The 26,831-nt window shown below is 28.9% G+C and overlaps 1 protein-coding gene across 3 annotated transcripts in view; it reads right to left on the reverse strand.

Annotated features, from left to right (window-relative positions):
* Positions 1–3,154: 3,154 nt before the first annotated feature.
* Positions 3,155–26,831, reverse strand: part of LOC113377013 (pickpocket protein 28) — a 226,726-nt gene continuing 203,049 nt past the window's right edge. For 2 of the 3 annotated variants that reach the window (XM_026617174.1, XM_026617173.1), the window contains 11 exons: positions 15,037–15,288; positions 10,834–10,963; positions 10,653–10,765; positions 10,443–10,542; positions 9,368–9,519; positions 7,682–7,886; positions 6,579–6,718; positions 5,497–5,627; positions 5,367–5,426; positions 4,283–4,481; positions 3,155–3,548 (listed from right to left, as the gene is read on the reverse strand). In XM_026617174.1, coding sequence (XP_026472959.1) covers positions 3,254–3,548; positions 4,283–4,481; positions 5,367–5,426; positions 5,497–5,627; positions 6,579–6,718; positions 7,682–7,886; positions 9,368–9,519; positions 10,443–10,542; positions 10,653–10,765; positions 10,834–10,963; positions 15,037–15,125 — 1,614 coding nt within the window. In that variant the 5' untranslated portion in view covers positions 15,126–15,288 and the 3' untranslated portion in view covers positions 3,155–3,253. Of the gene's footprint in view, positions 3,549–4,282; positions 4,482–5,366; positions 5,427–5,496; positions 5,628–6,578; positions 6,719–7,681; positions 7,887–9,367; positions 9,520–10,442; positions 10,543–10,652; positions 10,766–10,833; positions 10,964–15,036; positions 15,289–18,269; positions 18,371–26,831 lie in introns of those variants that run through there. The other variant, XM_026617172.1, reaches the window with a different exon arrangement.

A 26,831-nucleotide genomic window follows, 5' to 3' on the forward strand; every position in this document is an offset into this window, starting at 1 on the left:
GAATCGTTAAAAACAAATCAGAATCAAGTTAATAATTTAATAAATTTTTCAAAAGCTTAAAGTCAGTTGCTCGTTCATTAGAAAATGGTGTAAAACCAAAATTGGGTCAAACTTTATTAGAGTGTAAATCTGTTTCATTATTATTTTGAATAAGTAGCCTGTTCAAAAACAAACAACAAATACAAGTGTATCTTTTAAAAATTCGACTTCGTTTTGAATTCTGATAGCATTGCAGCAGGCGAACATTGTCCCAGGTTGCAGTATTTCATAATCAGGACAATTTTAAAATGTTGTTCCTGTCACATTTATTGGGAGTAATGGACGCATAATATTGAGAGTAATATCGCATCCGAACTATCGCCTCTAATGGCAATTAACACTGGTGATAATATTTATTAATGAACGAAATAATAATGTTCCCTTTTAACTAAATTACATGTAAATACAGTTTACATAAAGCTAATTAGTAATAGGGGATCTTAATTTATATTGATCAATGATTTGGTAAATATTCGACTAATTTTAGAGTCTATTTTAACCATTATTAATTTTGCATTCGGCAATTTTCTTATTCATAAGGTATTCATTGTTTCATATAAGCAAGCGCGTTGTATACATACGTACATCACTTTCAGATATTTGCTGGGTCGACGCAATTTTATTATCAAGTAACTGCGAAAGCTCGAATTGAACTTGTATTTTTCAAAAACCCGGGACAATCCGGGACAAATATTGCATTTAGAAAAACCCGGATTAAAGATAGAAATCCGGAACTGTCCCGGCCAAACCGAAACGTTTAGTATATTAATATTGCTCATTTTATATTTTCTCAAATCGTATCGTAAAATTTGACTTTTACGTTTTTTCCCATAAACGGTTGGATCAATTACAAAAATTTGAATACGTGTAGACCAATTTCCTCATATAAATATTTTAATTAATATCTTCAAATATTAATCTTATAATTAGTATATTTATGGGTCGATTCTGCCGTATAATAGACCAATGTTATGGAAAGGCTATTTTACGTCCAGTTTTCGTACAACATGCTACTAAATGCTATCAAAATGCTATGTATTTACTGTGCGATCAGGCGTTTTGCTTTAGTTTAGTCGCACTTCTTTAAAATCAGACCAAATAAAATCAAAATATACTTCAAAACTTGTATAATTATTTCAAAATTTCATAAACCCACTTATTATATTTTAGAATATTTATTAGTTCGAAATATAAACTGTTAACAAAGTTATTATATTTGTTGAAAATATAAGCAAATTGCAATTACTATAAAAAACAAAAAAACTTATATCATAGCATTCAAATGCTACCGAACACTATTTGAAATGTATAACAATATATAGATTCTATATTATAGAATTACTGTAATTGCAAGTTATTGACACACTTAAAAAATTAGATGTGTCATTAGCTGAAAATTTGCTTGTTATGTTGTTTGAATGTTCAAAAATTAAGTAAAAGCATTATATGAATACATATAAGAATACAGGTATATCGAAAACCAAAATGACATTTGTACTCACAAAATTATTGCTATTGAAGAAAATTTAAACTATTGAATCAATTATTATTCTTGATAAATAAGTCAACATATTTGCGGTCACTTTCGTCATATATTACAATAAACATGTTAAATAGCATCCTTTGCCCCAAAAAATTGTAATATACTGCGGCTGCGATCCACCTTTCAAGCAAATTTTCGCAAAACGGTTTTCCACCGATGCCTTTCGAACAGAATTCGAACAAAATTCTTTAAATTCTTATGATTATCAATTATATTACAACTTTGTAAACACATTTACTACTATTTAAAATATAGATGATAACACGATTTAATTTAAAATATTAGTAATAGCATTATGTAATTATTTAAAGTACATCATATTGTTACATCTCAAAAGGGTAATTCAATGCAAATACAGATAAATAAATATAGTTCATTGAATTTAGTCATATTTCTTAATTTCCGTCAATAATCCCACATCCTTTGGTTTAGCCTCCTATTCGAACAGTTAAATAGAATATCGATAAAAAAAAATTCAATTGGTTAAACTGTTGATTAGAGTTATACAACTACTACATAATTACACATGTGAAAACTTAAGTTTAGTTACAACATTTCATATTTTAAACTTTTTGTAAAATACAATGTTCTCAAATACCCAACAAAAAGATAAAATCATTCTTGATGCTGATAAACGAATATAAATCTATTTTCCAAATAAATTCAATTTTATTCATTATGTAATAGATGGACAAAATGACACAATGGCCTTATTTAAAAATTGGCTAGTTTTATTAATGTGCCCACGACTATATAACATGAAGAAAGATCGCAGTCTTGTTGCAGTAATCAGTTCAAACGGACAAATTTATTTTGAGGGTAGACATCATGTTTTTTTGGGACATATTTATTGTCATTTGCAATTATTTGTATTAAATTTACTGAACTTATGTCAGTACTAGCGATTCCGTTCGCTTTCAGATAAAAGGATAAACCTATACAATGAACAATATGACATAGTTACTATTTCGCAAGAACTACAGAGTATACAGTTCATTTGTAGGCCAGAAAAATATTGAAAACATTGAGGCCAGAAAAATATTGAAACATGTCAAAGGTGATTGACTTTTAACTTTTACTTTAACAACTTCTAAAGACATGCATTTATTATTTTGATGACTTCATACCCTAAGCCCGGCATAAATTGGCCACGATGTTTGGCTTGTTCCCTTTGTGCTCATGTTTTATATTCTGTTGTCCCAAAAAGAACTAAACGATTTATTTGTCTTCTTGAAAGGTAGCATTTCTGTATGCCCTAGTCCAATATGTCATTTTGTCCATACTATATGGATAAAATGGTTTTTGTGATTAGTTGCGTTTTTCCTTAATAAACATGTTATTATAGTTTCTACTTAATTAAAAGACTGTGTTACTGGTAGTCAATGAATCTAAGATGAGTAAACACGATTGAGTCTGGTTATAATATCATTAAATAATTAAATATATATGGTTTATTATCCAAGCCAAAAGCAAATCTATAAATTAAATAAAAAATGTGAATAATTGCATATTATGAAACTATAATTTTTACCCATTTTATAAAGAATTTTTGTAGTCTACGTAACTTTTGCACATTTTATTGAACTATGACTTAATTAAATGAAATATATAAGCTTTTATATCTTATATAGTCTATAAGCTGTAAGTTTCTTTTGAAGAATTATTTTATTTCTAAAGTGGTTTCTTTTCTGGTGACACTCTGATGTCGACGGATCCCATGCCTAGTAGTGCATTATTTCTGGCCTCATGTCTTCGAACTCGCTCTTTATGCAAACGAACTGTGCAAAGTGGACGCATTGTTATGAAGTAAAAAATTTCAATAATGCTGAGAAGCGATACTCCCATGAAGAGACCCATTAGACCTCCACAATTTGCTAAGAAATCAACTGGACCATACAATTCGGAACGGCGCGATGTTATGAATTGGGCTTCTTTGAAAAATATGCTGACTCTTGCCATTGTGACACTGGTAAAGTAAAAGTGCTATAACAACATTTTTGTACAATTATTGCAAAATATTAATCATCGGAAATATTGTTCGATAAATTATCAAACACCGGTTAATAATTAGATAATTTTAGCTGATTTAATATTATAACAACTAATCCCTCTCATTAAACTTTAAAAAATCTGTTTATTATTAGGGGCCTCGAAAAGTTTTTGAATATAATAATTAAAATTATTTTTATCATAATTTTTATTAGTAATAAATCTAATTTACTTATTTATTAGTTTAAATAAAATTCGGCTTGCGAGGCACCTAAATTGTATATTTAGAATCCTCGCAAACCCTAATTTCGCGTGGTCTAGCGTAGACACTGAGTCTGTGGAATATATTTAGAGATGTATGTTATTTTGTTTATTAGTATCGTATTTTATTAGCTCATTTTGAATAAAGCTTATAAAAAGTGAATCCATATTAATTTTCTATAAGGTCACCAACTGCTAGGGATTGAAATAATTTATAATAATTTGATCGTGATAAAAGCTTTCCTGCAAAATTTTAATATTTCTTTGCATTTGAAAAAAATTAGTATAAAATATCCGAGCATCATAAATATATTTTATATTTATTTTGTGAGATCCATTTTCAAATGTTTAAGCATTTCAAACGCTGAATCGTAACCGTAATTGGTTTAAGTTTCAATATTTTCGAGATAGTTATGAGATAATTAGGAAAATAGGCTTAAATTAACTTACTTGGGCATTTCACTAAAATTAGCTTTGAAAGCCATGAAAAGCCTAGCCCAATCAAAGTCAGCTTGTGATAATTCCGCTTCATATTGAATTGAGGTGCAAGCTGGCAAACAGTCACACTCAGTTCTTCCAGTTTCAGGAGAGGAGCCAAGAGAACTACTACTTCGTAGCTCTTGAGCTATTTCACGTGCCAATAATTCATCTATAAAGAAATATGTATATTGAATATTTGCCGGTATATGCACAATAAGAGGAGCTCGCACCGAATTTAATGTATGAATTTTCAAAATAAAATTAGATGTACCAAATCTTTAACCCCGAAAATTTTAAGAGTTTTTTCAGCAATGTTAATATTTTATTAAATATAATTGAAAAATGTTATTTATTAAAAATATATAACTAAATGTTTAGAAGCATTATGCATCTCTAAATGGATTTTTCTCCAGTCAGTTTTTTTTAATTTATAAATATTAATGAGTTTGAATAAAATTGATCCTGGATTTTTAATTATGTTATATTTTATAACCTTACTTTGGTAAACTGATATAGTATTTAGACTTTAGAATTGCAAACAGTTTGCAGCAAACTAATGCATTTTGAATTTAGACAGAATAGGCCAAACTAAGGGACCGATTCTGCCGCATAACAGAAAAATGTTACGGCAAAGCCATGTTACGCTCCGACTTCCATACATTATGCTAATGAATCATACTGAATACTGTCAAAATGTCATGTATTTGCTTTGCATTCAGGTGTTTTACACATAAACTGCAAAGTCACTCGTATATTATGTAGTGGTATCAGAAACACACTGTTATCTAACATTGTTTTTTTGACATTTGTGCGGCTTTTAAGTTATGTTTTGTATCAGAAAACCTGAGAAATTCGCCTGACTGAACACCAACCGCCTGGCTTTTGTCAATATTAGTATGGAAAGTTCTTCATAAAATGACCTTGTCATAAAATTTTTCTGTTATGTGGCAGAATCGGTCCCTAAGTCACAGTAAGAAAAGAGCTAAGTGTAAGCCGTGCAATTTTGTGTTCTGGTCTTAACTTGACCAACAATTCCGCAATAAGAATCACAAACCTTCGGATGTTGTAAAGCACTCTGTACTTCCAGATCCACAAACCTGCATATCACTTGTACCTAAAATTTTGACATACCGGTCAATTATGATATTAATCTCACTATTTCTAAATAAAATGATAAAACTTACGCGGCATAGAAAATTCGACACATCCGCACTTTTGTAATGTAAAGTTTGCTAAACATTCTAATTCACAATTACTTTGGGTATAAACTTTGTAAAAGCGTAATTTACGTTCTAAGGGAAAGTAACATTGACGCCTGAAAAATGAATATTTTAATATAAGTAGCAGAAAATGACAATGGTAAAATTCAACATAGGATAGTTTATTTTCAAAGTCCTGTAAGTTCATTTTCTCGTTTCGAGACAATGAAAGATAAGCATATCTGTAACATAAATGGGCAAATTGAATGAAGTGTTATAATGTCTCTACTGTCTTATCAATATTTAATTTGATTATATCAGTTTGATTCATGCGAATTAGACTATATTGAAATATTTATCGGCTGCTAAAGGACTTAGAACACTTTCAAAATTAAGCAATTTCAAAAATAGTCAAACTTTAAATTTGGAAAATATAATCTAGCTTAAAATATAATTTACATTAATCTAATTTTGTGTACAAGTACGCATTATAAAAACTGACTTTAATCTATTGCATTATAAGACATAAATTTTAATTATAGAAGCTAATAGACAAGGTATGGCAGAATTGCAAGAAACGGATTTATTTTACGAAATATGCATGACCGAATATGCAAAAGACCAATGGTATATTAGGTAGTAACTGTATCATGTAAACATATTTTTTTAATGAAATTGTCTTGTTTCATTTCATGTAAGATAAAGGCACGGCCGTTGGCAAAGCGGTTGGAGTTATAGCATTTGTCCCAGGTTCGATACTTGCCTCGAACAGCCTGATGCCAAGCAGTATTGACAACAGGTTTTACTTGGAAATTTAGCTATATGTTTCCAAGCAAAAATAGCTCTTACCCGGCATTGCTGCAGCAATAAAAGTTCATAGCTTACTGAATTTGAAATAATAATACCATCATATAGAGACACGATACAACTATTTGGATTGCCATTTATAAAAACTGACATAGTTAGTTAGGTAAATCATCACAATAAAGGTAAAAAAATATCCATAAAATATCACTAATTGTAAGCTAAACACAGTAGAATATTTAAACTATAATGAATAAATTTACCTGTGGGCCGAGTAATATCTGAGTCCTTCTGCTGTTGTCATCATATTGGGTTTAACAGCAACAACGACTTCCTGATTTAAAGGCACGCGAAAATATTGACGACTCAATTGCGGTATTTCCGCTGGATGGTGCAATAATACCTAAATTTTATGAATTTCTTTTTATCTACGTAAAACAAAATTAACAACTAGTGATGCATGGTATCGTGCCTTAAGGCAAATTGCTGGAACTCCCTGTACCAAAAATTATTTTTTTTTTGAAGATTAAATTTTTTTTCAAACTTTGAAAAAATTAGATTTTCGTGAAATTTTAAATTTTTAAAAGTTTTTTGAAAAAAAAAACTTTTTTTTATTTTGAAATATTTTGGAAATTTTGAACTTTTTTCAAAGCAATCGTACTGTCTTAGCGGCATAGAGGCGAAATATCGAAACGCGCAAGTGCCGCGTCGGCGTCTAAAAGACAAACGATGTTACGGAACCCATAGAAATGTAAACACATATGTACTATTAAAATCTTTATAAAATATCTGATAATTTGATGTGTAATGATCAGTTTTGACCGCCAATGACATTTTTTTTTACTTTATTTACTATATCTCCGAAACGGCTAGACTGCCCTTCCCAAAAAATCAATCAGTTCTTTATCCTGTCAATACAAGTAAAATATTATTTGAATTATTAAAATCGGACGCTCCGTTCTCTTAAAAATTGAGTTACCGTTTTTGGCACCTTTGCCAAAAACTAATCAGCACGTCTCTTTATCAGTAGGTAGGTATATCGAATGTTTTTTGAATAATTGAAATCGGTTGAACCGTGTTCCCGAAATCGTCGGGACACATACATCCATTTTTTCTAACTAAGGTATGCCAAAATGTTCATAAACCTCTGAAACATAAAGATATATAAAAAATTTCATTTTCGATTTTTTTGCGATTACTATAACTTACCGTACGGGAAGTTAAAAAAACTGTGTATATAGAATGAAAAAAAATCTATAAACCACAATTCACAAAATACACAAGTATATTTTGGTCATTTAGAAACGAATAAATAAATATAGTAGTGCAATGATAAATTATAAATTTTAATATTAAATGTTATTACCTTAAATCCTTGTACAGGTCCTTTGCACAAGTAGTCGAGATCGTGCTCGTATGCTCGAAGGAGAATCGTTAGACCAGCCTTGGCACCGGCTCCTAAGCCCCGTTGGGGATATGTATCCGATGCGGCATCAGCAGGATAGCCTGTTTCCAAAGTCCAACCACGGGATTCTTTACCGTGCGATAAGTAACTGTAATCTTCATGCAAACTAGATAAAAAAGATTATTTTGTAAGAAAGATCAATTATAAGATCATCAATAAAAATTTAATGAATATTGTTAGTCAATGGTTTTACTTTTAAACCATTAACTTTTAATAATCGCATTGTGTACAATAACAATATTTATCGAATAATTCAAAGATCGAGTATATGTTAACATTTTTAAAGCTTCTTGATATTGTTTAAAACATAGAATTTGAACAGATGAAACTGACTTTAATCTATTGGCATCATATCATAACAATTTAAGTTTAAGAAAGATCAATCATAAGATCATCAATAAAAATTTAATGAATATTGTTAGTCAATGGTTTTACTTTTGAACCATTAACTTTTAATAATCGCATTGTGTACAATAACAATATTTATCGAATAATTCGATCGAGTATATGTTAACATTTTTAAAGCTTCTTGATATTGTTTAAAACATAGAATTTGAACAGATGAAACTGACTTTAATATATTGGCATCATATCATAACAATTTAAGTTTAATTTGTTTACATGTTAACCAATTGGACTGCGACGCGATCGAACTTATCACATATTAAGTTGAACTATCTGGAATATCGGATGAATAATATGAGTCTATTTTACATACTTGAAAATTAGTATTACTAAATTTCACTTCTTTGGTTAATATAAGCATATTCTACATACGCAATAAACTAAAAACGTTACAAATTAAAAGAAATAGTATACTAACAAAAGTAAAAATTCAATTTCTTGCTGTGAAGTGATACGAATATTATAAATAATTATAAATCTACAAAAAATATTTTAATTACGAAAATTTAGAATTAGTATTCTTAGTTCATGCACCGTACAGATATGACCGTAGGGTAGAGTAAAGTACAGGTCTAATTTGACTGTAAGTAATTATACTGTCTAAACCAGTGATTCCCAACGTGGGCGGATGCCCCACCGGTGGACATTTCGTAAATTCAGGGGCGTCAATTTAAAAATTGACTCAACACGACTTTAATTCTTTATTCTTTACGTATTTTGTTTTCCTCAAAAATTGCTATTTGCCACTAGTTACTGATTTATATGTACAACGAATATACTGGTCAATATAAAAATGTTGCCACTACTCCATGACGAGTATACTCGTCTAGCAGTGTTAACTGATTAACGCCAATTTCGCCAATTTTCTGAATCTAATATAGGTAACATTAAATTTTGAATAATTATATAAAAATGAGAAATGAGAAAATAATTTGATAAAAATAAAACCGATTGAATAATTTAATTAATTATATATAAATATGAATGAAATAAACCGATTCGGACAAACAATTAATGAAATTGGATTGCCGAAAATAACTAATCATTTACTTAATTCGTGAGTACGAGAACATAATCAAATGATTTTTAATAACTGTAATAAATGCACTTTAAAAAAATTATCGTTACAAAAACGTTGTTTAAAAAAATCTGTATTAGATCTATTATGTTTGGGCTTCGTACGCTTCCACTCGCAAAAGTTCATTGGCGTCCAACATATTGAACGTATAGCATACTCCTTCCTCAGTGACAATTCTGCTAAAAAGTGTAGTACAATTTCCTGGAGAATTTTTCCATTTGCAATGAAACATCATCTCGTCAAATTCTGGCGCAACCTAAAATTTAAAACCAATAAAATCAGTTGATCGGTGCTTTCGAGGTCGAAAATTATATCCGTACATACATACACACATAAATCTATTTTTTCTAATTGTAAGGTATGCTAAAATGTTCAGTAAGTTTTGAAACCTGAAGGTATCAAAAAATGTTTATTTTCGATTTTTTGCGATTGCTATAACCTACACTACTCATATTACAATGGGTTTCGTACCAATGTATAAGCATTGGTAAATTTGTACTTATTATTAAAGTATTTATAAAATATCTGATAATATGATGTACATAAGTCTAATAATCATTCTTGACCGCCAAATTGCATTTTTTTACTTTTTACACTCGATCTCCGAAACCACTTTCCAAAAAAATAACGAGTTCTTTATATTATCAACACAAGTAAAATATTCTTTGAATTATTATATATTTTTCGAATAATTCAAATCGGTTGAACTGTGGTACCGAGATCGTCGACGAAAAATTGTATCTGCGCATACATACACACACACAAAATGTTCACATTTTCATTTTTGTTTTTTGCGATCACTATAACTTACCCTACAGGAAGTTAATAATATCTCGAAACATATGCATGGTTAAATAAAGATTTCTAAAAGATTTCCCTTTTTGTTTTATGTTTTTCTATCAATATTTTATGTGTATACGTCAACAAAAAATCGAAGATAATATTAGATTACCAGAAAAACTAGAACCTAAAATATATGGTTCATAATATAGATTAGGTCTTAATAATTAAGAGTTAAAAGTTTTTCTAGTATATATTATTTATGATTTTATTTTTTGTTATATATATATATATATATATATATATATATATATATATATTGCTATAAATATCTTCATAATAAATTATCTTATGACAAAATTAGGTAAAAAATTTAAAAAAAATTATGTTAAAATTTACCTCTAAAAGTTTATCAACCACTGATGAATTTGCCAATTTATTACCAAATTGGATTAAATGTCTGTCACACACAAGAGAAATCGTAGTTAGCATTTCGTATCTGAAATATAATTAACAAAATATACATATAATTAAGTATATACAAAGCAATATTATATAAAATATAAATGTATATAATAAAGATTAGAGCCAAGCTACATGATTACTCACTCATAATCAGTCATATTCAGATCCTCAGCACGTTGATGAAATGCTTCGGTAAAATTAAATACTGATTGCCGAGCTTTGTTTTCAGAACAAATTGTAACAGCTGGGAATGGCACCTTTGAATGAGTTTGACATATATTGTATATTTACATTTTTTAAATACATTTTCGATAAAATGACATACCTGCCACACGGGTGTTGTTTTCTCTGCAAAACTAACAATTACAGGACTGGAATCCCACTTGTGCCACACTTTCATTATTAATATTCCACACATAGAGAGGCTTGCTATGAAAACAATGATCCACCATAACCTGTAGAATATTTATAATTGACAATTATTATTAATCATGCCGTGCTTCATGTATCAGCACAATTCAGCTTTTTTATGGCATATGGTATATTAAAGTCGTAATTTTTCTAAACTAAGTAAGGATGAAAAACTAATTAAAATCTGAAATATTTACTATAATTAAACCAATAACTTCTCTCTGGCGTATAATTAACGCAAAATAATAAATCTATAAACATTGATTTATTTAAAATTCTGCTCAAAAGTACACTACAAAGTATACGTTTCACTTTTCTTAAAATGATGGTACATGTATTAAAGAGGTAGTTATTACAAATAAGCTGAGTTTCATAAGACTAGCCACTCCAAAGGATTCCAGATATAATTGGTCGCGTCCAAAATTATTTGCTCTTTAGTCTTATTTATAGCCATTGCAAATACCAATGTAATCTAAAACTTATTACATTTCAATTGAATTAGCACATCAATAAGTATGCAAAAACTTGGTATGTATGAATATTTTTCTTTTTTTTATTCAATTTATTATTTTTTAATTGCTAAGAAAATATCTGGAGATACAATAGTCTAGTGTAAATTATGCAGTGCTTAGCCAAATCCAGAGAGTTCTCTGTAAAACTCTGTAGAAAAATTTGCAGCTTTCACATAATGTTTCCATACAATTGTTGTATTTTTCTAGAAGCCACTTATGAATTATAAAATCCTGCCATAATCGAATGATAGCTCTACGCATCCAGTTCCATCACTGACAACTTTTTCGTCGCCAATATGAGGAAATTGTTTTGAAAATGCTCCAGGAGCATATTTGGATGCAGTTGTAATATTTCAACAGAAATATACAATATCAATTTTAAAATGATAACAAAGTTCCGCAAAATAATTTATTGATGCTTTTAATTTTTAGTCAATTAATAGTCGAAACCTGTGCGGTTTTGGTCTTACTCCTAGCCTACGCTGTTTCATAAGAAATGATCCGGCATAGTTTGAAAAATGAATAATTTTTCAGTTAAATCGAAGACAAATTAATCAATCACTTGTAACACTAAGTATAACAAGAACGATTTGTACACAAAAATTACAGCTTTGACATAAACTTAAGAAATTTTTAATTGTAATAAGCTGAGAAAATAGATGAAGTCAGAAAACAATTGAATCTTGACAGTATGTGATAAGTGTATAAAAACAAAACAAACAAACAATTTACATTATTAAAAAGTGTCATAATGTGGAAACGAATTATGGAAGAGCAAGACAGTATTGGAAAATTTGCATTTTATATGAACGCATTGAGCCTGATCTTATTCGTGACAGCAACGTATTTCCGGTTCAGAGTTGATGATTTTAGGGCAGCCATAAGAAGAAACTAAAAATGCAAACCGTTCGAGATGGAGAAGCTTTTGGCGTTGACTACTACCTATCGTCACCTCTTAATGAGTAGAAAATTTGTCTGAAAATGTTGACGAAGCCTCTAAATAACCGGCGTCAAGTTTTTCAGAAAAAATAAAGTATGATATTGCAATTAAGATCTGTCTAAATTGTTAAACATGAGAAATAAAATCTAACACAAAGTAAAAAAATTACTTTGATTTAAAAAACCTAACAAGTGCATTTTCTTTTTTACTATGATTGATAGTATTGTATACTTTTTATTTTATTTTATTTATTTTATTATTATTTGATTTTTAAAAAATAATAAACGACAAATACTTTAAATTTAATAAAAACTTAAGGGAGTATTAAAGTCTAGAATTTATAAAAAATCGATTATACATTTTTTCATATTTTCAAAGTTTAACTATTTCATAATATATATATACAAGAGAATTTATCACAATTAAAATTATTTTTGGAGATATAGTTGTTTGAGCACTATAATTCTCCTCTGCTTCCTTCATTCACAAAACTTTAAATAAGTTTTTCTCGAAACTGTCTTTTTTGACACAATACTCATGATTTCTCACTTCTACGTGACCGATTTACTTTTAAAATTGAAATTTTTACAGAGTGTGAATTAGTAAGGTGACCATACGTCCCGGATTGGCCGGGACAGTCCAGGTTTTTCGCCTTGCGTCCCGACTTTTTCTAAAAGCAATATTTGTCCCGGTTTTAGGTGTTTTGTTCCGGATTGTCCCGGATTTTTAAAAATGTTTTGATTGCCAATATATTTTGAAATATATTTCAACTAGAAAATTTTAACCAAAAAATGTGCAAATAAGTTTTTTTAGCTCTATGAAGAAATCCTGAGAAGAGTGGGCGGAGAAAAAACTACTCTACTGAACACGATCCTAAAAAGGAAAAGAAACTGTATCGGACTCATCGTGCAAAAGAGTGCCTTCTACACGCCGTCGTCGAAGGTAAAATAGAGAGACTGAGTAAAATGGGAAGAAGAAGAATGCCAATGTTGATGACTTGCGAGAGAAGAGAAAATATAGGGAATTGAAAGACAAAGCAAAGGATCAAGAACCATGGAAGCTGAAGTTTAGAAAGAAAAATACATAAAACTGAAAAATAGTGTTTAATGGTAATGGAAATGAACAGGAGAATAATGAAGAATAAGGGAATCATTGACTGGTGGTGGCTCTCATACCATGGACTTGCTTTTACGACCTTTCAAAAATCGCATAAAATTCCAGCTCTCATATACAATTTTTAACTTCATTTTAAACTAGTTGGTATTGGTATTTTGCCTTGAGGCAAGTTACATGAACTTCCCGATATGTGTAAATAATCCAATTAACCAATAAAAAATAAATCAATTTATGAGTGATTAGAAGTATTCCGAGTGGATTTATTACGTTAACGTTATCTCTGGGTATTTTCTAAAAGCAAATTTTCAAAAATCAATACTTTTTATAATTGAACCAGTTTCCGTAGGACTGTAATGGTTTAGTATGTTCATCAAGACCAAGTACTCTATCGTTATACCAAGTAAATCGTCTAATTTTAATTTTAACACACGTCAAAAAAACAACTCATTTTCTCAAACTTTGATGAATTTTTAAAATCAAAGTACTTGTCGTAAGGCCGTAATATTACATTAAGTTGTATAAGACCATGATATATATCGCTAAAAAAATCCATAAAAATCGGCTTTAATTTTTTTTTCAACAGTAAATTACAAGGAAACGGCTCGGTAGATTTTTCACCTAAACTAATCAGTACCATTCCCAACTAATATCTTTCGAACAGTTTTTGATTTTTTAAAATCGGTTCGATAGGATGAGCTTAAATGTGGACGAAAAGTTTAACACTTTTTTACAAATTACAAAGAAACGGCTTGGCAGATTGTCGCACAAAACTGACAAGCGATAGTCCTTATCGAAATACATCAAATGGCTTTTAAATTTCTGAAATCGGTTCAGGCGTTTTTGAGAAAACGTCGATGCAAGGTCTAATTTTGACAAATGCCAAAAAAACGCTACCAATTTTTGCACACTTTGACGAATTTTCAAAATTAAACCAATTGTCGTAGGGCCGTGATATTTTAGTATGATCTAGAAGATTGTAGTATCTACCGTCAAAAAAATAATAATAAAAATCGTCGAAAAATTTTTTTTAACACTTTATTACAAGAAAACGGTCCGATCTTTACCAAAAACTAATCAGCACGATTCCCAATCAATATCTTTCGAACGGTTTTTGAATTTTCATAATCGGTTCAGAATTGCGGGCTAAAACGTGGACGAAAAATTTTTCACTTTTCTGCTATTTATAAAGAAACGTCTTGGCCGATCATTCCACAAAACTGACAAACGATAATCCTCGTCGAGATACATCGAATGACTTTTAAATTTTTGAAATCGGCCCAGCCGTTTTCGAGAAAACGTCGATTTACGGCAAAAAATCTGTTCACATACACACACACACACATACTTTTTCCGAATTTGGTCTCATTCGATTCAGAATGACTTGAAACGTCGAGAAAACATAAAATTAGCGAATCGGATTTTTTAATGAAAACAAACTTCTCCTTCGGAAAGTTAATTATACCTGTATTATTTTTATGAGACCGTAACAGGAATACAAATACAATAATAATATTCAGCTAAGTTCATTATAGTAGGATACATTTAGTACCTTTCAGTCGTCGATCGCCGCCTCTCTCCGAGATATTTGACACCATGTATACTCGTATTAGCGCAAAATTCTCTAATGAAACCTTGCATAGTGAGAACAATGCGTCTGCTACGTGTGAGTTTGACCCCTTCTGGTCCGCCTAGGCCACCTAAACCCAGCGCAAGACCGAAGTTCGAGCCCGCATCCGAGATGGAAACATCACCTCGGGATGGAGTTCGAGCATGGTGATTGCCCGGTGAAAGTTCCTCATTCCTGTGGCGAGATTCGTAATTTTAAATATTGCAATAATATATTTTTTAATATCAAGTAAAAGTTATATATGTATATTAGGGTGGTCCTTAATGGGGGCATTTCTGAATTTCCTTGCTCCCACGGGCTCAAATGGTTCCAAATTGATAAAAAACAATTCTCTCAAAGTTTTAGCTCTTAATATTGTCTTTTAGATAGAGCGCAATACAATCAAACTTCGTATAGAAATAGCATGGAAAAAAATTTGAAGATTAAAAAAAAATGTTTAGGTATAACTTAGCGACAAATGAATTGAAAGTGAAATTTCGTGTCATTTTTGAATTGACGTCAAATTTATTGAAAATTTGACGCTCTGCAAAATTTTTTTATGCTATTTCCATACAAAACTTTGATTGAATTGCGCTCTATCTAAAAGACAATATTAAGAGCTAGTGTCTGTTTATTGAACTTAATAAATATAAAATATTTAATAAACATAAAATCAATAATACATTGCATACAAAAATAAAACTAGTGGGGCGCATGGCATCGTGCCTTAAGGCAAATTGCTGGAACTTCCCGTACCGTAACGAAATGTTCGAGAAATATTGAATGTTTTTAAATAGATTATTATAAATACTCTAACATTTATTTATGAGAATTATATAAAATGAATTACAAAGTTAATGTTATTTATTTAAAGTATAGAAGTGAGCTGTAAAACTTCAGCCAGAATTAAAATTGAAATCTGTATTATTTTCAATATACACAAAAAAAATTGACGAAAATTTTTGTTTCCAAAAGCAATTGTTTTGTCAACACAAGCAGAAAGTTTTTTGAATCATTCAATTCGGATGCTTATTTCTCTCAAAAACTGCCTTTTCAACTTCCCGTAGGGCAAATTATAGTAATCGCGAAAAAATCGAAAATGAAAATTTTTATGGATCTTTACGTTTCAAAACCTTCTGAACATTTTGACATACCTTAGAAAAAATGGATGTATGTGTGTGTGTGTGCGTGTATGTATGTATGTGCGGATACAAATTTTCGTCGACGATTTCGAGAACACGGATCAACCGATTTGAATAATTCAAAAAACATTCGATTCGTATTGATAAGGAGACGTGCTGATTAGTTTTTGGCGAAGGCAGGTCTAGCCGTTCCGAAGATACGGGGCAAAAAGTGCCGAAAATGGTAACTCAGTTTTTAAGAGAACGGATCGTACGATTTGAATAATTCAAAAAACATTTTATTTGTGTTGACTAAATGAAGAACTGACTAAATTTTTGGAAAGGCAGGTCCAACGACTTTGGAGATATGGAGAAAAAAATAAAAATATGAGCCATTTGGCGGTCAAAAATGATCATATGCACATCAAATTATCAGATATTTTATAGAGATTTTAACAATAAGTATGAATTTTATTTGCATTCCTATGGATTCCGTACCAATGCTTATCTATATATATATATATATATATATATATATGTATTAGTATTTTTTTGAACCTAAATGCAAAATTTGTTTGTATTTATATGAGTTCCGTACGTAGATTTATAATTTTCAACCATTACTGTACGGCGCAGCGCTTACGCACTTATGTAAAAAATTCAAAATTTAAGAAAAGGCAAACTTTTTCAAAAATTTTAAATTTCTCAAAAATCAATCTTTAAAAACACCCCTAGTTATGTATTCCGTCATTAGCAGGTAAATTAAGTTTTTGTAGTATTGTGCTTTACAAAGTAATTTTTACAGATGATTATTACTCCTGTATATTTTCCAAAATAATGCATGATCTTTAAAGCATAAGTGTCACATTCTTTGCATCGAGTCAGGCAAAATTCATATATTTCTATATTCTATAAATAAAATTGAATTATTTGTTTGTAATGCTCAGGTATTGCAACAGTCTGCCTGTCTATTTGTTTGGGCTAATCTCAGGAACGGCTAGACCGATTTTGACGAAATATTGTTACCAGGTAGCTGATGTAATTGGACGTAACTGAGAATATTTATTTTAGAAAAAATGTTTATTACATTTTCTGATCTAGGTATACCCTAGATTTCGTCCGCGTGAAACTAAGAAAAGGGTAATTAATTTGGTTTTTGTTTTTTTATCTGATCTTACCTTAATTCAAAATATTTTAATAATCAAATAAAGTAAAATTACGTTTCAAATTAATTAAAAATTAATTATGAATTAAGTACATTTGTATTCAATATTAAGATAAATGTGCATTGAAATTGTTAATAAGATTATAGTTGTTTTCAATTAAAATAAATTTTTATAGATCAGATTATTTATTTTCTAAATGTACGCTCACTAGCTAAGATTTGAAGGAAGTCAAATCTCTCTAAAACAATGAGAAAGACCAAAAGTGTTAATGAAATAAATGAAGTGATACGCCAAATATTATATATAAATAAAAATTTTAATAAATCTACTATCTACAGAAAACTGAAAATAAATGGCTATCAAAATAAAAATGCAAAACTTCAAAAGTTTTTCTTAAATTCCACGCAAACAAAGTCGAAGTAGGTATTGCAAGTTAAAAAATATAAATAATAAATGTAATTTAAAAATATTTTTTTTATTTGGTACTTTTATAAATAGCTTTGATATGATATCAAAATTCAGATAACAGTATTTATCATATTAATTACTACGTTTTCCTACTAAGCTTTAAAAAATTTAAAATATCGAATTATTCAAGTCCCTACTACTTTCCACTATGTGTGATTATTTCACAGTTTTCAAACTAATTAAAAATAAATCATCAAATGTATGTATATATTTAATTTTAATGTAAATAATATATACAATAATTTCAAACAATTTCTTACAAATAGTTATAAACTCATTAATTTTAATTGTTTTGATGCAATCGATTCAATTATTGAACAAATATTTTACTTCATCGAACTTTTCTAAATTGTGGCGAAATATAAACATTAGTACGTAAAATAATTAAAAATATATATAAAGTTTTATTTCTAATACTAACCATCCATTTCGTTTCATTTTTTGGGTCCAGATACGATTTGCAATCTATAGTCACAGGATAATACACAAAACACTAATATGCACAAAGTTATTCCGTCTACCACCCTGAACGGCTATGATGAAAAACCCTTTCATGATGAAGTTCAAATGTATTTATATGTCTGCAAAATCCTGCGCTTCTAAAACGATCATATAAACAACTTCTATGACGAATACCAGACACAGACAAAAATACATTTGCTTATATTATTCTATTATTGATTACATTAATATTATATAAATCCGCGATTTGTACAACTTGATATGAAGCCTATCGAGTTTCATCGAATGGTTCTTAAATTTTTGAAATATGTACGCCGACAAAATGTAAAACTTTGGATCACATACAGACCAACATACTTTTTCCAATTTTAGTCTCAGGCGAACCAGAATGACTTGAAGCGTCGTGGAAAATAATATAAACAAGTCGGATTTTCTGGAAATACAGTTTCGTATATACAATGTATCAATTTCGGGAAATAAAAACCTACTTTTGCAAAAGCTGTAAAAATGTAATTAATTTTCAATGTTTATGATTTTGAATTAAATCGCTGTGACGTTCGTTACATTATATTGTTATCTTATTCAGTGTTAAATCAAGGTATACAAATGCTTCATTTCAACCAATTGAGGGACCGAATCTGTCGTAAAATAGACCAATGTTATGGCAAACGTATTTTAAGTAACGCTTCTCATACAAAATGATACTAAATACTGTCAAAACTCCATGTGGTTGCTACACAGTTAGGCGTTTTAGATAGAAAACCTAACCTAGAAAAATGTCAGAAAACAATGTTATCATAACTGCATCTTTGTGATGTGGTATAATAATATATGAGTAAAGTATTTAGTACTATTTTGTATGAGAAGCGCTACAAAAGATAGCCCCTACTTAACACTGCTCAATTTTACGCAAAATTAAGAAAAAATATTTCCAAAGTTATCGGTGTCTGTATTCACCTAGTTTCAAAATAAAGTCCTTGAGGTGACAATCATAAGTCCTTGAAAGTTCGTCAAAAGTCAATCAAATAAAAAAAAATAGTTTTATGAATATACAATCCTGGGCCTTTTTGCAAAAATTAACCAAATGGCGGCGCCACGAAATTTTTTTGTAGATTCTTGGGAAAAATTCAACAGTTGATTTGATATTTGAAATTTTGAAAACAAAAAATCTTTTGATTAGGCCCGAGTCTATTATGTATTTTAAAAGCTGCATAAATTTTATTAAAATCTACGTAAACATTGTTTTGAGAAAAACGCATTTTTCAGCATATCAAGGGGAATTAGACCCACAATTAAGTCCTAGGGCCTTATCTAAGTCCTAGGGTATCCATAATCATTAATAATGATTATATATATGTATGCAACAATTTGTACGATTTTAGAACTAGTATTCACGGTTTTTGGGCATATTTGCCACACTAGTTGGTTGAAGCTCTCATTATTAGCTTCCCGTAGAGTAAGTTATAGTAATCGCAAAAAATCGAAAATTGAATTTTTTGCATATCTTCACGTTTTGAAGATTTCTGAACATTTTGGATAGATATATGTGTGTATATATATTTGGATACAAATTTGTCCGCGATTTCGGGCGCACGAATCAACCGATTTGAATGATTAAAAAAACATTCGATTCCTGTTGATGAGAAGACATGCCGATTAGTTTTTGGTCAAGTCAGGTCCAGCCGTTTCAAAGATATGGGACAAAAAGTGCCAAAACGGTAATTTAGTTATTGAGAGAACGGAGTACCCGATTAGAATTATTCTAAAAACATTTTACTTGCATTGACAAAATGAAGGATTGATGAATGATTTTGATAAGGCAGGTTTGGCGGCGGTTTTGGAGATACAGAAGAAAAAGTTAAAAAAGATAGATATTTGGCGGCCAAAAATGATCATTAGATATATGCTTATCAAATTAATAGATATTTGATAAAAATTTAAAAAGTGAGTACTAATTTTGTTACAATTTTGTTGCGTTCCGTAAAAAGATCGTGAATTTTTTACGTTTACTTATACGGTTCAAGCATATTTCAAAATTTTCAGAATTTTTTTTTTCAAATATTTCAAAAATATACAAAGTTATATACTTCAAATATGAATTTTAAATTAACAATTCAGTTTCAAAATGTATATCAAATGCGTTATGCTAATCGTAAGAAATATATCCACAGATGAATTTATTCGGCACCTTTTTCTAATGTAAACTTTCTCAAGTGTTTTGAGCAATAAGATCATCATTGTATATTTTATGAACGATAAAATGTATAGTTATTATAATTATCTATTTGAAAATTTTTAAAACAATTGTTATTAATCATTGATCAAAATTTATTGAATACTGTTTTTTTCTAGATTATTTAATTCTGGTACTGGAAGTTACAGCAATTTGCCTTAAGACACGATGCCATGCACCACTAGTTATCCTGATTGAATCCACCTACACATCTTGAAAGTAAAATGTCACTGCTGAGATCATCATAAATTGGTTTAGTAGCATTTAAAACATCAGGAGGTAAGGGAGAATAATTTTGAGTATAAGTATCGAGCTCCCCACATGCTTCAGCGCGCTGGTAAGAGTAGAATAACTCAAAAAGTAATTATCGGATAAGCTTGAAATTTTTAAAGAATATTTTCAAGAAATAATACTTAACGAAAATGCATAAAAACAAAAATTGAGTTTTTACAAATTCCGTGTACCCCTAACCTCTTAAAAGATACATGGGACATGGAGTAGGCCGGGGCACAAAGGTCCAATTTAACTTTTAGTAATTATACTGCGAAAACCAATCTAACATTACAATAATCAACAAATAATACATATCAAATAAACAACTATCGAACGATGTTCAGTAAAATTTCCAGTTAAATGATCAGAAGAGAAATATGTATTTTTTGCTATTTTTGTGATATTGGGTCACCCGGTCCTTTTCACCTTATGGACGACAAACAAACTTACTACTTCATATTAAACTTTAGAGGGGCTTTACTGAGTAATAACTACAATGTTTAATCAATACAGTTTAATTACTAGCTTAAACAGCAAAATTATAAATTGTAATCTAAAGATATTTTGTAAAACAGAAAAAAGAAAAACTTTACACTATTCTAAATCAACTTTTACTATTGGGCTCGCCTGTAGGTAAGCGGTTAAGAGCGACGGGACCTGAATCAGAGGTCCCAGGTTCGATACCCACCTCGAGCAGCCTGTTGTCAGGCAGCAGTGACAACGATTTTTACTTGGAAGTATAGATAGCAATATGTTTCCAAGTGAAAATAGCCCTCACCCGGCATTGCTGCACCAATAAAAAGTCAGCCCTATTAGATTAATTTTAATAACAAAATCATCAAATATGGATGGATCAACCATTGATTGGGTTACCATCTAAAAAATACGAAATAAGGAGAAGTTTCAGCCCAACAGCTCATAGGACGTAAGGTTCTGATTGCTGTTAAAAATAAAAAATAAAAAACTTTTACTATTATAAATTTTGCATCAGTAGGTAATTTTATTCATTTAAATCTAATCAGGCTCATTATTTCTTAAAACACAATTATTCGCAATAAAATAAGGTAAATACAACTTTTGATTGAAATACTTATTTCATGGGTTCTTTACAAAGATCACACTGCATGTAACCTTGTGAAACTTTGTCAGAAAAATTGATGACCATACAGAGTTGGGATAACTGTTAATTAAATTTATTCTTACAAAATTAATATGTCGTCAAATAGATCAATGTTATGGCTAAGCTATGTTACGTATAGCGCTTCTCATACATAATGGTACTAATTTCTGTCAAAATGCCATGTGGTTGCTGTACAGTTAGGCGTTTTAGATAAAAAACCTAACATAGAAAAATGTCAGAAAACAATGTTATGAGTAAATAGTTAAGATTATATAGTTATCATTAAAATATTGTGAATATTATATCGAATGGGAAAACAACTATTGAGTTGTTTTTCTAACATGCCCCTTTAGTATACAATGTCCCTTTACGGCCGACAATTGTAAATTCCACAAATTTATTAAATGTCCTTAACTGGACAGTTGTAAATTAACATAGAAAATAAAAAAAAATATTACTGCATCTTTGTGATGTGGTATATTAATGCATGAGTGAAGTATTTAGTACCATTTTGTATGAGAAGCGCTACAAAAGATATCCCCTACTTAACATTGCTCTATTTTACGGCAAGATGAATGTTAAAGTTTAACGATATTTTGTAAAGAAGGTATTCAGAGGAATGAAAAAATGAGATTGTTCAGATTGTTTGTTATTAAATAATGTTTTAATAAAATTAACACATAACAAAGTCCTTCGTAATTCAAAATATAAATGTAAGAATTTCTTTAAAATATTAATTTTGCAAAATGATTTTTGATTCATGTGTAAAATGTGTATTATTTTTAGTAAGTAAATATTATACTGTACTTTTAGTTTTTAATTCGGTGTTATTTCTTTTAATAATGAGAAAAAGTAAAATAAATTAGCTCTGAAATAATATTGAGAAACAGTGTCTCGTTTCAACGCGATCACATTGTTAGAGTATGCCTAAGTAATTAGCACAAATTACAATATATAATAATATAGAAGAAACCCAAATGGTATAACAAATAATTGCTTAATTATTTATTAATTAGAATGATCATTGCTTTTATTACATGATTATATATAAATAGTAAAATGTAAAATAATATTATATATATACCCCACAAACAAGGAAAGTTAAGAATTTTTTAACAATATTATTTGAAAGTAGAGGGAAAAAGATGTATAACCAGCCATCAGCTTGATTCTTACGACGTCGTATTTTCAAGTATACGTTATTTAATTGTTTTATAAAGTGTATTATTAATTTTTAGTTAGGTTTTATTTATATAACATCTATAAAAGCATACTCGTCGGTGGGGTAAAAACAACAAACTAAACCTTCACCCCGGCAAAAGTGTAAACAATGAAAACTAGTAAACAAAAAAGTTAGAAAAAAGCAATTTTACAAGAGATAAATTAATTAAATAGTTATTCCAACCCTGCAGATGAATATTTCTGGCGCAACACCAGATCAAGGTTATATACAGTGTTACCTCTGTAGAAAATGTACCCATAAAATTTATACTTTGCATTGGTCGATATATGTAGTTATTCCTTCGAATTTAAAAATAAGACATTGGACCTGTTGCCCCTAGCTGTCGCATTTTACTTTGCCTATGAAATTAAAAGAACCAGTTTTTGATAAAAAATGAAAATTTTTTTTTTTTTAAAAACAACAAAAAACATATTGCTACAATTTTGAATTAGTTGGGAGTTTTACTGAACTTAGTTGTGTTTGTCCTTAATATTATAAAGAGTTGGTTTTTTTGTTGATATTTTTTTACCAAGATTTAAATTTAGTTTATTTTGAAATCTTTAATGTATATAAGTATAATGCGTATGGCATTTACAAACATAATTTAATTTAATGTATTGTTATCAATTTGATAGATGTACATAGTTTGTAAGTCATAATGTTTATATAATGTATCCAAATTTGAATTAAAATAAAAAGTCTTAAAACTTAAAACTTAAACTGAACTTAGTCAGATAGTTGTGTGTTTGATATCTGTTTTTGTTGTAATATAATTGGTTGAGTTTTTACAATATAATTGCACAGAGTCAAATTGGACCTTTGTTCCCGCCCTACTACATTATACATAATTAATTTATAATTTAAGATTATAATTATACATATATTAGTTATAGTTATATTTTCTAAAATTGGGCGAATCTGTATGTATTATATTGAATTAAATATAATATATATAAATAATAATGACAGCAATGTAATAATAAATAAATAATATTTATAAAGCATAGTTCAAACAAAACGCAAAACATACATAGTTTTGCGACCATTTGGTACTGAACTTATATTGACATTTATAACAAAATTATGAAGAAAGATGTAATTTCTAGGTATGTTACTTTTTTCCTAACTGGAAAATGACATAGTATATTAATTGTCATATGATAGTGAAGCCTTTGGGAATGCGTTCTCGTGAAAACGACATTTTAATTACATTAACTTTTTTCTACTAATATTATATTTCGCTATTGCTCTCCATAATAATAAGTTAATTAAATTAAATAAATTCAGTTGATACATACATATATAAAAAAATAAGAGTTGCATTTTTTTAATATTTTCAATGCATTTTTAATCTTGCGGTTAAAATATTTTTGAAAAAAGATTAATATGAAGTAATGGTTGCGTGCTTACTAGACGTATATGCTGTCAACAACCGACCCTTAATTCTTTCAAATGACGAAGCCCTTTCCAAAAGGGTGTATAACATTAATCCCAAGTGATATAAATATATTAATTACATAAGGCTTATGCCAATGTTATTAATTATAAGTATCCTGAACACGTTAGTATTTCTTATCCGAAGGTCATCTTGTGAAGCCCAAATTGAATTTCATATTTTTTTGGTATAGTAATAATACATCATATAGTTAAATATTTTCAAATATCAGGTATTATAAAAAAACTTTATTAATTTACTAAATGTTACTTTAGTTACTAAATATTGTACAGTTACAGAACTTTAAGTATAAAATATTGATCTTTCAGTATAAATTTAGGACGGTATTTAGGACTTTTAGCAAAATACGCAATTTATTATATATATATATATATATATATATATATATATATATACATATATATATATATATATATATATATATATATATATATATATATATATATATGAGTGAGTTCTTAAGGGCACTACATCAAACAAAGAAAAAGCAAAGATTTATAAAATAATCTTTAATTCCAAACGTTTCGACATTCAATTTAATGTCATCATCAGTGGATATTGAACATGGTATTTTATATCTAAAAATGTGTGACAGAATTTTGCACTAAAATTGATACAACTAACCAGTCGATAATCATGATTTTTTTTAATAAGAAAAATAAGGAGAGTTTTGTTTTGCAAAACTGTGGAAACATTTTTTAAGTATTTTTGCACAGACAGGAGGCTATGTAATCGATGCAAATACATATATATATATATATATAAGAAATTCACCATCTGAATTAGCCAATAAATGTAAAAAACAAACTATATAAAAAAATATAAATTGTTCCTATTAAATTGAAAGTTTATCTAAGGATATAATATCATATCATTTGACCGCGTTATATGGGAACCAATGAATACACAAAATATAAAATTTATATATAAATTAATTTTTTTATTGAATTGAGTTTATATAAAGCATATAACGCGGTACAAATGATGCTTTACATTTGTACCGCGTTATATGAAAACCAATAAATATAAAAAATATAAATATGTGAATTTTAAATTGTTATTGAATTTAAAGTTCATTTAAAGATATATCACATCAATGGTACCGCGTTATATGAAGATCAATAAATACAAAAAATATAAAATTTATATATAAATTACATTTTTTTTTAAATTAAAAGTTCATGTATGTATATAATAAAAAAATGTAACAAAAAATAAACTAAAACTACAGATTTTTGTTAGATTTTTTTTCAAAAAAATTATAAATAGAATTTAAATTTAGAATTCAGAATTTTAAACTTGAATTATAAGTAATCGACCATTTTCAGGCAGTAACAAGCGAACAACGAGGAGATAATTAACAAAGTATTAACAATAAGTATGAAAAATAGGGAAACAAGAGATTGTATTTGGAGTACAGAAAAATGAAGCAGTTCTTGACATAATTATATGAATTATTTCTTGATTATATGCAGATCCTAATATTTTAAATCTTTTCGGTAAACTTTCGGATAGTCAGACAGAAATATAGATTAACCCTTTCCACTTGCTAATTGTGAGATTCATATGAATTTTTTCGCCGATTTCGCGGCATCAGAGTGGTAAGGGTTAAAAATCCATAATTGCTAAGTCTATAAATTTGGAGTTGATACGTGAAAACAAGTATCGATATAACTATATATACCTTCCCGTAGGATAGTAATTCTTTTCCAAGGCCTTTTAAACATTTTGGCATACCTTTGAAAAAATGGATGTGTGTGTGCGGATACAAACTTTTGTTTTTTAAAATAAAAATCAAAAATGTTCATAATAAATTATATTCTCAAACAAATCTTTTTTTTTCAAAATTTAATTAACCGTACGGGAATTTCCAGCAATTTGACTTAAAGCAGAATGAAATGCACTATTACTTTTGAATTCTTATTAGTCACTTAAGAAAACTTACAAGGAGATCTTAAATATTATACATATTCAAAGAATGAAATAAAATCATGTATGGTTGTATACATATCAGACGCAAATATTCTCCATCAGTAAGAACTATCTGAAATACATGTAGCAGAGATAAAGCTCAAATACCTTCGACAGAGTTTAGTCGAATGAAAATGGTTAATATAAACTAGTGGGGCATCGTGTCTTAAGGCAAATTGCTGGAACTTCCAGTACCAAAAATATATTTTTTTAAAAAGATTAACATTTTTGAAAAAAAAATTACTC

The sequence above is a fragment of the Ctenocephalides felis genome, unplaced genomic scaffold, assembly GCF_003426905.1.
Source record: "Ctenocephalides felis isolate EL2017-DRISC unplaced genomic scaffold, ASM342690v1 CF-g0.4_SCAFFOLD_01886, whole genome shotgun sequence".
NCBI lineage: Eukaryota > Metazoa > Arthropoda > Insecta > Siphonaptera > Pulicidae > Ctenocephalides > Ctenocephalides felis.